Source organism: Planococcus citri, chromosome 1 (genome assembly GCF_950023065.1).
Source record: "Planococcus citri chromosome 1, ihPlaCitr1.1, whole genome shotgun sequence".
Lineage (NCBI taxonomy): Eukaryota > Metazoa > Arthropoda > Insecta > Hemiptera > Pseudococcidae > Planococcus > Planococcus citri.
In genome coordinates, this window is record NC_088677.1 from 28,911,622 (window position 1) to 28,926,497 (window position 14,876).

Sequence of the window (14,876 nt, forward strand, 5' to 3'; positions counted from 1 at the left end):
TGATTTTTGGGATTTTCAGAAAAATTGTCAGTGTTATTGGACTTTTTGAAAATGGTTAAAATTTTGCAAGAATATTCGAATATTTTAACGACATAACGACAGTGTTTTTTTGAAGAATTTTAGACGCTGAATTGGGTCGTCATTTTTGAGATTTTTGGAGAAGACGTCACTCAAGATTTTCGAAAGAAATTCGAATACATATTTCAGAAAAAAAAATTGTTGAAGAATTTTGAACTCAAATTTGGCTCTTGATTTTTGGAATTTTTGAAAAAGGTTTGTGCAACCTACCAAGTACCAAAATGAGGGTTAAAATTCAGCAGAAAATCAAATAGGTATTCCAATCAAATTTTTTTTTGAGAATTTTTAGCTCAAAATTAGGTCATTATTTTCGGGATTTTGAAAAAGGTGTCATTCAAGTTATCAAAAATGGTTTGAAATTTCGTAAAACATTCAAAATATTTCACCAAAAATATGTTTTGAGAATTTTTGAAGAATTTTGAGCCCCAAATTAAATCATAATTTTTGGGATTTTTGGAAAAGGAGTCATTCAAATTCTCAAAATGTGTTAAAATTTCGCGAAAAATTATAATATTTCAGCATAATTTTTTTTGATATTTTAACAGAGTTTTGAATCTAAAAGCCCAAAATTGGTCATGATTTTCAAAATTTTTATTCTCATCATACAACCATTGGAAATATGTAGGTTTAATTACCCAGCCAAAATTTTCTTCAAAACTTTCATACCTATATGAGTATTTGAAAAATTGCAACAAATTAGCAAAAGTGTGCATTGATTTGGAACATTATTAAAGCTCAAAATCATCCGTTTCCGCTCGTTTCTTTAGTAACTTTTTTCGAATCGTTCAAAAATCATAATAAGAGAAAAATTCACACGAATCAAATGAAATGCTTTATTGCATTCAAAATACATATAAGTACACATTAATCGATACAAAAAAGTGGCATATTGAAAAAAAGATCACTTCAAAAAATAACGTTATAGCTTAGGCCTACTTGTAAAAAAAATAATAAAAGTATAAACCGTATAAGTATAAATATTACATCAGCCTAATAATGGCACCAAAAAAACCTACAAATCCATTTTTAAAATGGTAACATTCTGAATAATTGACTTTCCTCTTTGCAGCTTAAAATACTAATAAAAAATCTTCACTTTAAATATCACAAATACAAGTTTCATACTTCAATGCATTAAAATAAATACAAAAAATTGATCCTCAATTTCATTGGAATGGCTTAAGATTAATAAAGGGTACATATATTTTTACATCTTCATCGCACATTCTTTACTACACAACGGCTTGTTATCCTTGACCATGAATTTACCACCAAGTAATGATTTAGAGCACTGGATACATTTGAAACAACCAGCAGCTGCATGCCAACTTAATTCTTTCCAACCAACTCGAGAATCTCCGGCTTTGATCATTTTATCACAGTAATTGCATTTCTAAAATATCAAACAGAAATAGTTTATAAAAACTTTCACGTAAAATCCGTAAATAATAAAATGACGTTTACTTTTCCATATTTGATTTCATAGCAGGATAAACACACAGGATGATTATCCTTTGGAACGTATTGCATGCCACCTAAGGGAATATCACATTCGAAACAGCAGAAATGTTTAACATGGAATGATTGTCCTTCAGCGACTGTATATTCTTTCAGGAAAATCAACTGTAAACGAATATTGTAAAAATTAGTCTTAGGCTAGGCTAAAAATCAACATCTTATATGTGAATTCTTGAAGATCTTACTTCGTCGCAAGCGAAACATCGAGGTATTTTCAACTCTTCGGCGTAATGTCGTCCGCAATAAACCTCGCCTTTGTGGAAAAAGTACACCAAATCTACCAATAATTCCTATGCAAAAAAAAAACACAATCGAATTGAAAAATAAACAATACTTAACTAAACAAATACGATAATTCTACCGCTGATACGAATACGTGACAAAACTATAAGTATTTCGATAAACACAGTTTAGTCTCGAGTACAATCGAAATATCAAAACGATTCGAATACTTCGAATAAATGAAAGATTCGATCGTATCAACAATAATTGAAAAATTAATGCAATTTTCACGTTCGAAACATAAATACACACCTTGCAATTCACACAAACGAAGCACTGTGGGTGCCAGATAGACTCGATTCCAGCTCGTTCAGCGACAACGACCACCTGACCAGGATATGCTGGTAGTTTGCAATGATGACATTTCTGCAGATCGTGGTTTTCTATTTTTTCAATTTCTTGGTAAGGGTTGATGATATTATTGGCATCGTCAGTATACACAGGAACGGCAGATGATCCAAAATGAACCTTGGGTGTTTTTGCTGGCTCGTTCAAATTATACTGTTTCGCTTCAGGATTACTCAACGTGTTCGATACTTGAGGCGTTCTAGGAACGTACGAAGAAAGAGCTTGGAATTGCTCCGGCGTGCCCATTTTTACAAATCTGCCATCGATGTTCTTCATCGTTGGATCATTCAACGCTGGAATATTCTTATTCGCGGTTGTGTTCAAAGGAGATCTGGTCATGGAAGGTGATACAGATTGAGCATTTGGTTTTCGAGCTGTATCCAGACCCAGAGATCCGTTAACGGAAGGTGATGCAGATCGAGAGTGTAATTTACGAATCACATCCGGAGATTGGTTAACAGAAGGCGATGCAGATCGAGAGTGCAATTTACGAATTATACCCGGAGATTGGTTAACGGAGGGTGACACAGGTCGAGCGTTTAGTTTTCGAATGATATCCGAAGGTTTTAAGCTCTCGGTTGATTCATCTTGATCGTTATTACGATACCAGTTATTATTTTTAGTATCCAGAGCATTCGTGTTGTCACCTTCAATCGTTTGACTGTATTGAGCAGTTACTCTGCTTAATGGAGCGGAGTTCTCTCTTTGTTTGCCATAATTCCTGCTTTCAACGTTGTAAGGAGCTGCAGGTTTAGTGTTAATGTTCATCTGGGCGTACTGCGCCTCTAATCCACCAATTGGTATCGAATTTTCAGTCTGTTGGCGGTAGTTCAAATTATCCGTCATGTAAGGTACTGATTCTGCGCTTGGTATGGATTCATTCGGATGTGAAATTCCTATCGATGGTTTGTATGGTTGAAAAGCACTGGGTGTTTTTAAAGATAGAGCTTCGTTATGGAGAAGTTCAGGTGGAGGTGGAGGGAATGAGTCGAAATCTTCGTCAATGTGAGTAGATTGATCGTAACTTGGTTTGAATGGTTTCGGCGTCGAGTTCAAATTATTCGAAAACATCGGTAATTTAGATCGATCGTAATTCGATGAATCATATTCTACGTCACCTTCTTGGAACTGAAACAAAAAACACAGAAAGGTGAAATTTCACATTAAATTGGCGATAATAAAATGTGAGAATAGTATAATTAATAAACTGATAGAGATGCTTACTATTTTTGTAATTTGCCCTTTACCAACAGCGTTGCTTTTCAAATTATCAATATATTCGGCGAATCTGAAACGTGACGGTGTCATTCGTTAGTTAAAACTTGATTACAGCAGAATGAATAATTTTTTGACATCATTCGAAAAATGTACTCACGCTTTGGTTTCTTCTTCCGTTAAATCACTGCCGTCGTCTATTTTAAAATCATGTAAGGGCATTTGTAATTGCAGCTGTTGTCTTCTAAACACAGCACCAGAACTTCCAGTGATTGGTAACTTTTCCAAAGGTAATTGTTTCAAATATTCCGAGGCCTAAACGAAATTTTAATTAATTACAAATTTTTAAACCGATTTTCGATGAATATCCAAAACGTAATCGAGTGATTCAAAAAGCATACCAAATTTGCAGGTACATCGGTGGGAATCCAATCAAAGACCAAATTGTCTTCAGACGAAGAACTTTTCGAGCCTTCCAGCAGTTGGTTTTTTCTCGCATTCAAAATACCATCGAGTTTCAAATCCAAAGCTGCGACAAAATATAAATTAATCTCTTCGTTGAATACAAAATAGAGTAATTATAAGTAAACATGTACTTACATAATTGTTTCACTCTGTCACCGGATTTCAAGTTATCGCCGAATAATATTTCAAACTGCTCATAGCTGTTTTCTTCTTTTACATCGTGTACTTCTTTTTTGCATTTACAATTTCGGCATATTTTTCTATAAAATGAATGAATTGATTAGTGAAACAATCACAGTAACAGAATTGATAATAGATAAATGGTCCAAGGTCTTTACCTCCAAAAATGTAAATCTAATCCTGCACAGCCATCGTTACAATTCAAGCAAGGTGCACCTGCACCAATATCGTGAGCTAGTTTATGCTGCTGAAAAATGCATTGTACTTGTAAATGATAAATTCTAAAATAAATTTCGTATTGATAACACACACAAAACTTACTCTTTTTTGCTTCTTTTCTAACGTAACCATCCATTCAGGAGGCTGACCATCTTCCACTTCGATGGCCATATCACAATCAGTATTCGAGTAGAAAATTTAACAAATAAATATCTATGCTAAACTATAAAATTGAGATACGTTATAAATTCATCACTAGATGTAAAATTATTCAGTACGACTTCATAAAGAGTTTCAATGAGTAACGACTGTTGAATTGACATGACTACTTGGAGATCTCCCACCCATCTTGGGATGACGCCATCCGATCGGTATGCGTCGATTGCCTTACGTCATTCATTTAAAATATTTATCAGGTCTTATCGCATCGGTAGGCGAACGGAACTTGAAAATTTGGTGTACCTATCCCAGTCAAAATTCCAGTATTTCAAGCTTGGAATAAAAATATAGGAAGGTCACATGAGCACTCAATACAGCTTTTGTTTTTGGGAAAGTTCAACAAGTACCTATACATTTAAATTGCACCTATGTTCATCAAACTCTCACATTCAATTACCTTATCCCTTAGCTGCCTTCTCCGAATATATTCAGAATAATTATTGAGATAGGTTTTATCGAAATTACCACAGATCAGAATTCAACCTGAGCTCCTATTCCCAAAAGAAAGATAGGCACATTTTTATTTTTCGAAGCAAATGCAAAATAAGCCACACGTTTGAACTGAAGTGTATCTTTTATTGATCTTCATTGACATAACTACACTGTTACATTTCATCGAGGAAAGTAATTCATATTATAATAAAGTGAGTTTCTCAAAAATAACTCGAATCACACAAAACATAACTACATCGTAATGTTTTACCGAGGTAGGTACAAAAAATTAATCCTTCAAAGTTTTTCGAAAATACCAAACTCAAATCGTTCACATGATAAAGTTAGGTGGTCCACTAAGAAACAATCACGATTACTCTGTCGCATAAATCAAGTTGACAGTTGATGTAAAATATTGAATATAAAAATACAATCGAAAAATAGAAGAATTACCAAATAATGAGATACAAAGTTCAACTAGAAAAAAATTATCAAATAACTAAATGTAAAAAAATTCTACTGAATACAAGATTATTTTGCAAAATTGAACGGAAATTTTTCTGATATAAAACTTAGTCTTGTTGGTATCGACAAAGTACACGAGCTTGAATTAATTTTGGATTGGTTTCGTCTTTAAATTGAACAACGCCATCTTGACCATCGATAGACAGTAATTTACCAGTCATTCCGCTTTCGTCTCCAAGTAGAACTTTAACCCAATCGTTAATTCTGGGCGCGACAGGTTCCAAACAATCACACGGAATGTTGAAGTCTTGCCCTTCGTCTTCGATGAATAAGGTACACATTCCATCCTAAATTTTGATTACGAAATTATTATAGTATAATATTGAAAGTACATATAATCACGATTTGAGTTATTATTTACACACCTTGATTCTTCTAATAACTCCGGTTTGTCCAACTAAACCACGATCGTCGAAAGAATCGAGCACACGTACAAAAACACCAGGAGTAAAGCTCTCTTGTAAGCTGGTCATTTCTATTCCTATTAATAAAAGGGAAATCCAAACGTCAAAGAGATCTTATTATGTTGAGAAAAAAAACAAAACACATCTAGATGCGAATTTTCTTCATACCTGAGCCAGGTGTTCCAGGATTATCGTAAGGTGACTGAACAGACGACGAACTGCCGGGAGTCATAGGACTGTAACTAATCGGCGAAGTCGTGCTGTATTTTCCAAAAGCACTTCCGCCGGGACTAGGGGTATGCATATATGATGACGATGAAGCACTGCTTCCTGTAACATGAATTTAGGTTCTCAATTTGATAACTTTACTTCCGAAACGCTGAAATTCGAAGAACATACCGTGATAAGCGGACGGAGAATTTGTATGGTAAGGAGAAAAGGAATTGTCCGAAGATGCGTAATTGCTCGCAGGCGTCTGCGGAGCGTAGTTGTTTGATGGACTATTGTTGAAACACGTATCCCAGTTCTCTTCTTCAGGTTCTGATTGACGAGCCGGTGTATTCGATACCGATCCTTCCCAAAGAGCAGGGGTTCTCGAGCCATCGTGCACAGGCGTCATACTACCGTAATGACGTGGAGTACGATTTCCACCTAAAATTAAAACAACCACGTTAATTTTCCATCAAGTGGCGAACGAATTATTCAACTACGAGATACGTACTACTGTCGTATAATGGAGTTTGTGAACCGTGCATCGGTGTTCTGCTACCTCCAGCGTACATCGGAGTTTGGCCAACGCAAGCAGGAGTTCGAGAGTACGACGAGTATGATCCATCCTACGGAAATAAATTTCATATAATAAAATGTTCTCTAGAACCATGTTCAATGATTTGAAATAACTTCTATAATTTACTTTGTTGGGTTCGCCGACGATTTGGATATTGTTTCTGTCCACCGAAATAGTTTGACACGAAGTGTGTAATTCAACTCTGGAAGTGGTATCGGTCGAATCTTTCACAATTCCAATATTTCCTACGAGAACGAAAAATTCAATAATTATCAACTAAAAAAACCAACTATTTCGTTCCACATAATTTCTCGTAACGTACCTTTGTACGGTCCTCTGGTAATTTTTATTGTTTTACCAATGATTTCTCTATCTCTCATGGTAAAACCTCCGCGACCTCTACCTCTACCACCACTTCCACCACTTGGATGAGCAGGAGATGAAATCCTCGGAGACATGGCAAAATCCAACGATATGGTAGACTAAAACAATAATTGGTTAAACAATAAAAATCGATTCGTTAATTCACATATTGAAATACGTCCGTTGATTTATGATACAATATTCGTACCGCGTCTCGACCGCCTCCAGCCAATTGCAAATGGCGAGTCTTACATACGAAAATTCCACTGTTATCCAGAAACATTTTGGAGAACAAAAACGCAAAATTTCGATATAAATGTTTGATTTCTCCTCCGCGTCCCTATAACAAATACGAAATTTAATTTTCAACACAATACAAGCCTACTACGTAGAAATGAGCTTAGGCTTACCGAATGTGGTCCATCGATTACTTTGACAATATCTTTCCTTTGAATTGTTTGCTGATCGGAATCCAAAGCGAGAGTATTTTTATACTCTTTACGTTTGTGCAAAGCTTGCGGTCTCACTTCGACAACTTTTCCATGCATATTTAAAACATGGAAAATTTCCTTTTCGAGTCGTACAATAACACCAACAGTTTGAGGACTGTAGGAAAATCGTGTTTAAAAATTTTTACTCGAAATTTAAAAATTTTCAATAAAACTACTCACTCGATCTGTACTAAATCGCCATGTTGGAACTGCCCTAAAGAATCAACTCCAGTAGCCATATCAGTGCAAAGTTGTAAATCTCGAGGTAAAATTTCCAACTCGTGCATCGTGAGATCAGAACATACGACGGTACGATTATCTTCAGCTCTGATAACCAATCCGGTGTCTCCTTCGTTTCTGCCGGAGATTACACGAACGTGATCTCCCATTTTGAAGTGCTTTTTCAACTCGCAAGCTTGAAATTCGAGCGGAGTCTACGAAAATAAACCAACTTTATAATCATGTGTCTCGAATAGAAGAAAATTCGTTATTGTAATCACTCACTTTTAACTCGTTATGTTTAGGCATCACAGTAATAAAACTTCCATCAATGGAGAGAATTTTTCCCTGAAGATGTATCAATTCTCCTTGACATACTTCTACATTATCACCAGCACTAAATATTTGACCAGCTGATTCATCTTTGTTGGCAGTAGGTAACTCTATATCTACTCCTTCTGGAGCTTCTTCAAATTTTTCCAATTCCGATAAGGTCGGTTTGACGCCTATAAGAAGAACAGCATAGAATTGAAGAATACCAAGGGGGAAAATGAGCATTCCACGTAATATATCGAAGAACTCACCATCAACTAGTATATTGTCCATCTTGAAATTATCATACAAAAATCCCTTCGAACTGTAACGTTTGTTTTTGAAACTCTTGAAATCTCCATCGGTACCGACTTCATGACCTAATTCTCGAAGGGCTTCAGGATCAAAAGGCTTAGCAGCTGGTCGTTTCTTCTTCTTACGTTTCAAAGTATCGTCAATATCCTAATCATTTAGCGATGGTTGCGAAATGCAATGGTTTGAAAAGTTAATTTTCAGTAAAAAGAAAATTAAAAAAAAAAAAACTGAAATACCTGTACTGCTCTTAATGCTTTACTGGGTATAGTATAGTCGATTCTTGGAAGCAATTTGAGACTAACTCTATTCTGTGCTATATCAACATAATCCACTTGAGCAATGTCATCTTTGTACAAACCTAAACGAAGAAAGTAAAACAATAAAAAGTCGAACCATATGAGAAAATTTCATAAAATTTACAATTCATACCTCGTTTTATTCGAACCCACTGTCTAGGTTTTAATCCAACTTTTTCTCTTGCTACTCGTAAAATGTCAGTCATTTCTTTAATAGGTACCATCTGAGAAAATGTGAATTAATACGTCAAATATTTCCCAATAACAGCGAGTTCATTACTGTGATACACGAACGCATACCTGTTGCTTCCAAACACCCATTCTTAAACTACCGATTCGATCAATAGCTTGTTTCACATGAGCTTGTTTATAAGCTTCAATGTAAATATAACCTTTGGCTCCTTCTGGAGCTACGACAGATTTTATCTGAAGAGGTTCTTCAGTCAACATGTACGCGATGAATTTACGCATCAATTGCAAACACGTATTCTTCTCTTCACCCATTCGACATTTCACCATCCATAAATTTGGATCTCTAAAAAAGTAATTAAAACAATCAGGAAATTCGATACGTCATAGATTACGGTTTCTCGTTTAATAAAAACCAACTTGACGCCAGGAAGTAGAGTTTGTTGGGTAATTTCGTCCGACATATCTTCTCCACCATCGCCGAAATGTTTAGCCGACATCGATTCTCCGGCATACTTTCTTCGTAGATATTCCTCAATTTCATCTTCTTTCTGAGAACTGCGAATAGAAATATTGAATCAATTCCTGCCTAAATTCGACTAAATACGTTATCTTGAAAATGATAATACTCACTCCCAGAAAGTGGTACCCCTTCTACGCCCTTCGATTTCTTGAGCAGTCGGACCAACTTCGTCGATTTCATTGGCAACAACACCGATTTCCTGTTCATCGTCGTATTCGTCTTCTGATTCTACCTCGTCGTCAACTTCAGCTTCTTCGAGAATAAACCCTCCATGGCGTTCGTTACGTCTTTTTTTGTAACGAGCATTGTCTCTTTCTTCATCTTCATCGTCGTAATCCTAGAAAATAAGAGAAACCATACCATCGTGTTATACGGTTGGAAGAAAATACGGCTACGTAGATCATGCGATAGACCGTTGATAAGGTTCAGATAAGGTGAACACATAGGTTTCTATTAGCTCTGTTCTATTCGCTACTCCGAGTAGCTCTTTGTACTCTCGTGATTTTCTCCCGAACCGATAAAAGAGTATAGAGAGTAGGGGAAATGAGTCTTCGAAAAGAACACAAATCCAAGAACACCTTGTAAAACAACTAAATTTCAACAACAAAAAGAAAATAAACACTCGTAAAATGGAATGTCGGAATACTGATTGTAAAAAAAAAAAAATGTCGCCTTAAAAAATCTGCTCTTTTTACTCTACTCCTTCTGCACTTCCTTTTCAGCAGGTGTAGAAAAATCTGCTCTAGAGCAGCTCTTTTGACTCTACTCCTTGCGAAAAGAACGATTAGACGGATTACTCCGAGTAAAAATGTGCCAATAGAACACAGTATTGCTGCTCTAAGCAACTCAGAGTTGCTCGGAGCAGCGAATAGAACAGAGCTATTGATAGTTTAAGATCAAATACAAGGAAAATGCTTACGTCTTCTGAGTTTAAGACTTCGCCTTCAGGCTCTTCTTCGTCACTAACACTCTCTTGAGTATTATTTTCCTAAAAGAGATGAAATACACGTGAATATAATGTTAAGTATAAGGATTATGGTAGTATAAACAATTTTTCAACTCAAACCTCGGCTTCACTTCCACTGTTGTACTCTTCGTCAGAAGACATGATTGTTTGTCACACACAACTTGAAATATAAATTTACGGAATGTTACTTTACGAATAATTGAAAGAAATTAATAAATCTTGCATCATAATCATTCGTTAATTAATAATTATCGAGATCACTAACAAATAAAATAGTAGGCCTGATTCAAACGAAACTGCACGAACTTTGCGCGAACGAAAATCTGTAAAGTGTAAACAATACTTTTTTTTAACTTTCTATTTAGGATTCACAACTTTTCTGCATTTTTGACGTCACATGCACGTGGTTATTTTTCTTTTGGTGAAAAAAAAATGAAACAAGTTTGAATTTTTTGAAATGGAAGAAATTTACAACGTTTTACGATACCTTTTATTTAAAGTGAGTAAATTAATCTTAATTACTTAACGGCTAATCTTACAATGTGACTAGTTTACTCTCTTTCCTCTGGAAACTTATCTGTAACACTCTATAACAACTAACAAACAACATTGACGGTAACACTCTTTTCACTTTTCAGTTCTAAATTTCATTGCTCCTAAGTCCAAATTCCAAAGGTCGAAATCGAAACGAAACCTGCTGTATGTGCTTCGGGCTCGAAGGTCGAGACCAGTCTTTCCTTGGTTGAGACAAGTTGAGATCTTTTCCAAAAATCCAACTGAAACGCTGGTCACTGGTGGCATCGCCTGAAGACATTGTATTTTTGTATCATCAAAAGATACAATCAATCAATTTCAATTCAGTTTGTATCGTGAATTTCATATTCCTCTAATTTCGCACGATGTGGTCTGAATCGAGCTCCAAAAACCAAGACCCAACACAAAATGTCAAAACTCTCGACATGATGAAATCGTCCGTCAGTCTTGCACAGCCAGAACCCATCGATCTACAGCAGACTAAGGAATTGGAGATTGCTTTAACCGAATTCGATGTGATCGCATCTGACGAAGAGTTAAATTATAGGTAAATATTGACCCGGTATTTTTGTCAAGATGATATTTTTACAGTATATTTAAACGAGATTAATTTTTCAGAGAAGGAGTCTTGAGTAAATTGAACGAGATGGTCAAAGAATGGATCTTCGAGATATGCTTAGCTCACGATGTACCTCAAGAAGTAGCCGAACAAGTTGGTGGAAAGATCTACTCCTCTGGATTGTATAGATTGGGAGTTCATCAGAGAGGCGATCGTATCGAAGCTGTATGCGTAGCTCCTCGTCTTATCGATAGATCTTATTATTTTTCAACGTTCTATGAAAAATTGAAAAACCGTCCGGAAATAAAAGAATTGAGAGTAAGTAGTGTGACATGACATGATAAAGTCCGTGCAATTTATATATGCGGGTGACCGTCGGTAGTGCACACCTGCACAGAGAGCCATGGAACTTCTGTGGGCCCTCTGTGCATTACCAAACGTTGGATGAGCGCGTCACCCGCTTATATAAATTATAAAAATTGTCCGGACTCCTAATAATATTCCTTGATTGCATCATGCATGATGCAACCTATATTCTCATTTCAATTTTCAGGCTATCGAAGAAACGTTCGTGCCGGTTTTAAAAATGAATTTCGATGGAATAGACGTCAGTTTATCGTTCGCTAGATTAGCATTGAAAGAAATTCCGGATACGTTGGTATGTTCTGATGATTTCGAATGATTACGTTTTCGTTTTCAGTAAGTACCTAGTACCTACTACATATGTATATTTTATGCTATGTTTATTCCTCACTCCTCAGGATTTAAGCGATGATATGATACTGAAGAATTTAGATCCACGATGTATTCGTAGTCTACACGAATGTCGAATGAGCGATGAAATTTTAAGATTGGTTCCCAACGTCGAAACTTTCAGATTGGCTCTTCATGTCATCAAATTATGGGCGAAACGTAAGTAAAATTGTGCTCAGTCGTTGTTTTTTAATTTTTTTTTCAAATTTTGTAATTTATAATATTAATGTGGCAGTGTTTTTACAGAACACGGAATTTATTCGAACGTATTAGGATATTTTGGTGGTATTTCTTGGGCCATATTAGTTGCAAAAACATGTCAGCTGTATCCAAACGCTGTAGCATCAACCATAATTCAAAAGTTTTTCTCAGTATTTTCTCAATGGAATTGGCCGGATCCTGTTTCATTGAAACGACCAACCAAATGTAATTCAAATTTACCAGTGTGGAATTCTGGAGTAAGTAATCGTTTGTGTAATTTGTGTGATGTAAAGTTGAATAGGTATTACTTAATTTTTATTTTATTTTTTTGTTGCTCATCAGTATAATATGCCAGATCAAGCCAAGTTGATACCGATCATATCGCCGACTTATCCTCATCGAAATTCTACTTTCAACGTTTCAAGATCTACTTTTAAGATTGTAGTGGATGAATTGCGAACTGGATTTCGTATATCTGAGGCAATCATGCGCGGAAGAGCTAACTGGCAAATGTTATTCGAAAAACCAAATTTTTTCGCCAAATACAAGTAGGTACATGCTGAATTTGCTAGATGTCATTTTTTACGTTCAATTCGTGTCTTATTTCGTTTTTTTTGTTCGTGCAGACATTTAATGTTTTTAATAGCATCGTCGAGTACGAATGATGAACATCTCGAATGGCGCGGTTTGATCGAAGCGAAAGTTTGGCATTTAGTCACTTTTTTAGAGAGGAATCCGGGCGTATGTAAGGTACACGTGAATCCCGAAATATTCGAATTGACAACAGACTACTTTAAAAATAATGGATCCGATTCGCCGAAAGAAAATGATCAAGTTGAGCAGAAACCGAATTCGATGTGGGTCCTTGGATTGGAATTCAATGAAGTTAAAGGGACCAGTCTCAATCTAACTCCGGAAATACAGGATTTTACAAATGCTGGTGAGTTGATATTTTCATCTTATTAGCTTTAGATTATTTTACGAGTGCTTTGAATTCTGATACGAGCAGATCACCTCATGATCAACTAATTGTAATTTTGAATTTTAGTTATGAGACACGCTAATGGAATCAAGATGTACAGAGAAACGATGAAAATCGTAGCTAAATACTCTCGTAGGAAGAATTTGAATGATTACTTGCCAATTAACATCATTAGACGTGATCGACCGGTAATGCCCATAAATACTAATTCAATTTTTTTTCCGTTATTAATTTGTGTTCGATGACGTTATAAAAATGCGTCCAAGATGCGTAACCTTTGGCCTTTTCTTGTTACTTTTTTTTTTTTTTAAGGGGCACTCTAATTCTCGAATTCTCGAAAGTTGTTTTAAAAAAGTTATGCGTAATCTAATGGTACTAATTATTGGAATTTCAGGAAAATTTGATATTAGCTCCAATAATCAAGGATGCCACCCCAGTTGTGAAAGTGAAACCGATAAGAAAATCAGATACATCGATTGATGAAGCGAGCGGCCCCAAAACGAAGGTCTTCCGTGAACAATAGGCTCAATTTTGGCAATGCATCAAGCTCGAGTAAAACGTCGCTAAAGCTTGAGGTAAGTTTGTAGGTTATTTTAATCGGTGATCGGTATTATCCTATTTGAAAATATTGTATGTACTTCTAAATGAGAAATTCGACGAATAATGGTGGGGTTGTTCGAAGGAAAAGATGAAACGATATTTTATCCAGTTTTCGGTTTTAGTAGTTCGTTGTTTGTTTTCATTTTGAATTCAAAAAAATTCTAGAATTAAAAACATCGATCAAATAAGTTTTTCCTGATCGAATTATCATTTTTTAAAATAAAAAGTGTAACGTGCTTGAAAATGCCCCCCCCCCAACCCTCGCTCGTATTGATCGTATTAAAATAAAATTACTTCAGCCAACTTACTACCAAAGCTAAATTGTGATCTCAGTCTTTAATCAAAGCTGTTAGTAAAGAAATAGTTTTTAGAAATTTTGGACATACGCTTCTAAGTATATCTTGTTACTTGTTAGCAGTATGTACATCATTGCAGATGCGGTCAAAACTATCGATAGGAAAAAATAAAAATCAATGTTTGGAGAAACGGGCACCAAAAATGCGCCACCTAAACGGCGTGGCTTCAAGATATAATAAGAAATCATCAAGCATTCCAAAATCCAAATTTTAAGAAAGAAGAAAAATAAATTTTCAAAATTGGAGATGGGATCTTGATCTTTCACATCTTATTTTCATTGAAAATGCTCCTTACCTGGAATAATTGTGACCGAGTGATATTCTGGACAATTATCTATGTTAGGATTTGTTTAACGTCAAGTTTTTTTGCGGTTTGTTATTCATAGACTGATAGACTGAGCTGAGTAGTATGTACTTCTACCTAAGTACTTAATTTATACAATTTATCAAGACCCTTTTGAAGTTTTGAAATAGATTGAAAACCCGTTTCAATTTACTTTCCAACAATGCTGCTTATGGTTTGAGAGAAATATTCATTCATTTT

At 35.4% G+C, this 14,876-nt stretch overlaps 3 protein-coding genes across 5 annotated transcripts; 1 reads left to right on the top strand and 2 right to left on the bottom strand.

Annotated features, from left to right (window-relative positions):
- Positions 1-897: 897 nt before the first annotated feature.
- Tes (Testin) lies at positions 898-4,650 on the bottom strand. 2 transcript variants are annotated; one of them, XM_065343566.1, is made up of 10 exons: positions 4,408-4,650; positions 4,245-4,330; positions 4,042-4,166; positions 3,843-3,970; positions 3,602-3,756; positions 3,451-3,514; positions 2,131-3,354; positions 1,782-1,886; positions 1,543-1,701; positions 898-1,471 (listed from the first exon to the last, which is right to left on the bottom strand). In XM_065343566.1, exons 1-10 carry the CDS (start codon positions 4,474-4,476, stop codon positions 1,286-1,288), a joined length of 2,301 nt encoding a protein of 766 aa, XP_065199638.1. In that variant the 5' UTR covers positions 4,477-4,650; the 3' UTR covers positions 898-1,285. The 2 variants fall into 2 exon arrangements, with proteins under 2 accessions (XP_065199638.1, XP_065199637.1); XM_065343565.1 differs by having other exon boundaries at positions 4,245-4,333; positions 4,408-4,649.
- A 429-nt stretch (positions 4,651-5,079) lies between these two features.
- On the bottom strand, positions 5,080-10,631 carry LOC135831226 (transcription elongation factor SPT5-like). Of its 2 annotated transcripts, none has more exons than XM_065343564.1 (19): positions 10,447-10,631; positions 10,300-10,368; positions 9,491-9,717; positions 9,278-9,415; positions 8,969-9,203; positions 8,802-8,892; positions 8,609-8,730; positions 8,330-8,519; positions 8,031-8,251; positions 7,707-7,960; positions 7,446-7,641; positions 7,244-7,375; positions 6,995-7,154; positions 6,799-6,917; positions 6,607-6,721; positions 6,285-6,536; positions 6,054-6,215; positions 5,847-5,956; positions 5,080-5,768 (listed from the first exon to the last, which is right to left on the bottom strand). In XM_065343564.1, exons 1-19 carry the CDS (start codon positions 10,486-10,488, stop codon positions 5,529-5,531), a joined length of 3,075 nt encoding a protein of 1,024 aa, XP_065199636.1. In that variant the 5' UTR covers positions 10,489-10,631; the 3' UTR covers positions 5,080-5,528. The 2 variants fall into 2 exon arrangements, with proteins under 2 accessions (XP_065199636.1, XP_065199635.1); XM_065343563.1 differs by having other exon boundaries at positions 5,847-5,962.
- A 119-nt stretch (positions 10,632-10,750) lies between these two features.
- Positions 10,751-13,900, top strand: LOC135831229 (poly(A) polymerase type 3-like). Its single transcript, XM_065343567.1, has 10 exons — positions 10,751-10,846; positions 10,986-11,428; positions 11,500-11,758; positions 11,994-12,098; positions 12,202-12,352; positions 12,440-12,651; positions 12,737-12,942; positions 13,021-13,334; positions 13,443-13,564; positions 13,771-13,900. Exons 2-10 carry the CDS (start codon positions 11,247-11,249, stop codon positions 13,897-13,899), a joined length of 1,680 nt encoding a protein of 559 aa, XP_065199639.1. The 5' UTR covers positions 10,751-10,846; positions 10,986-11,246; the 3' UTR covers position 13,900.
- Positions 13,901-14,876: the final 976 nt, after the last annotated feature.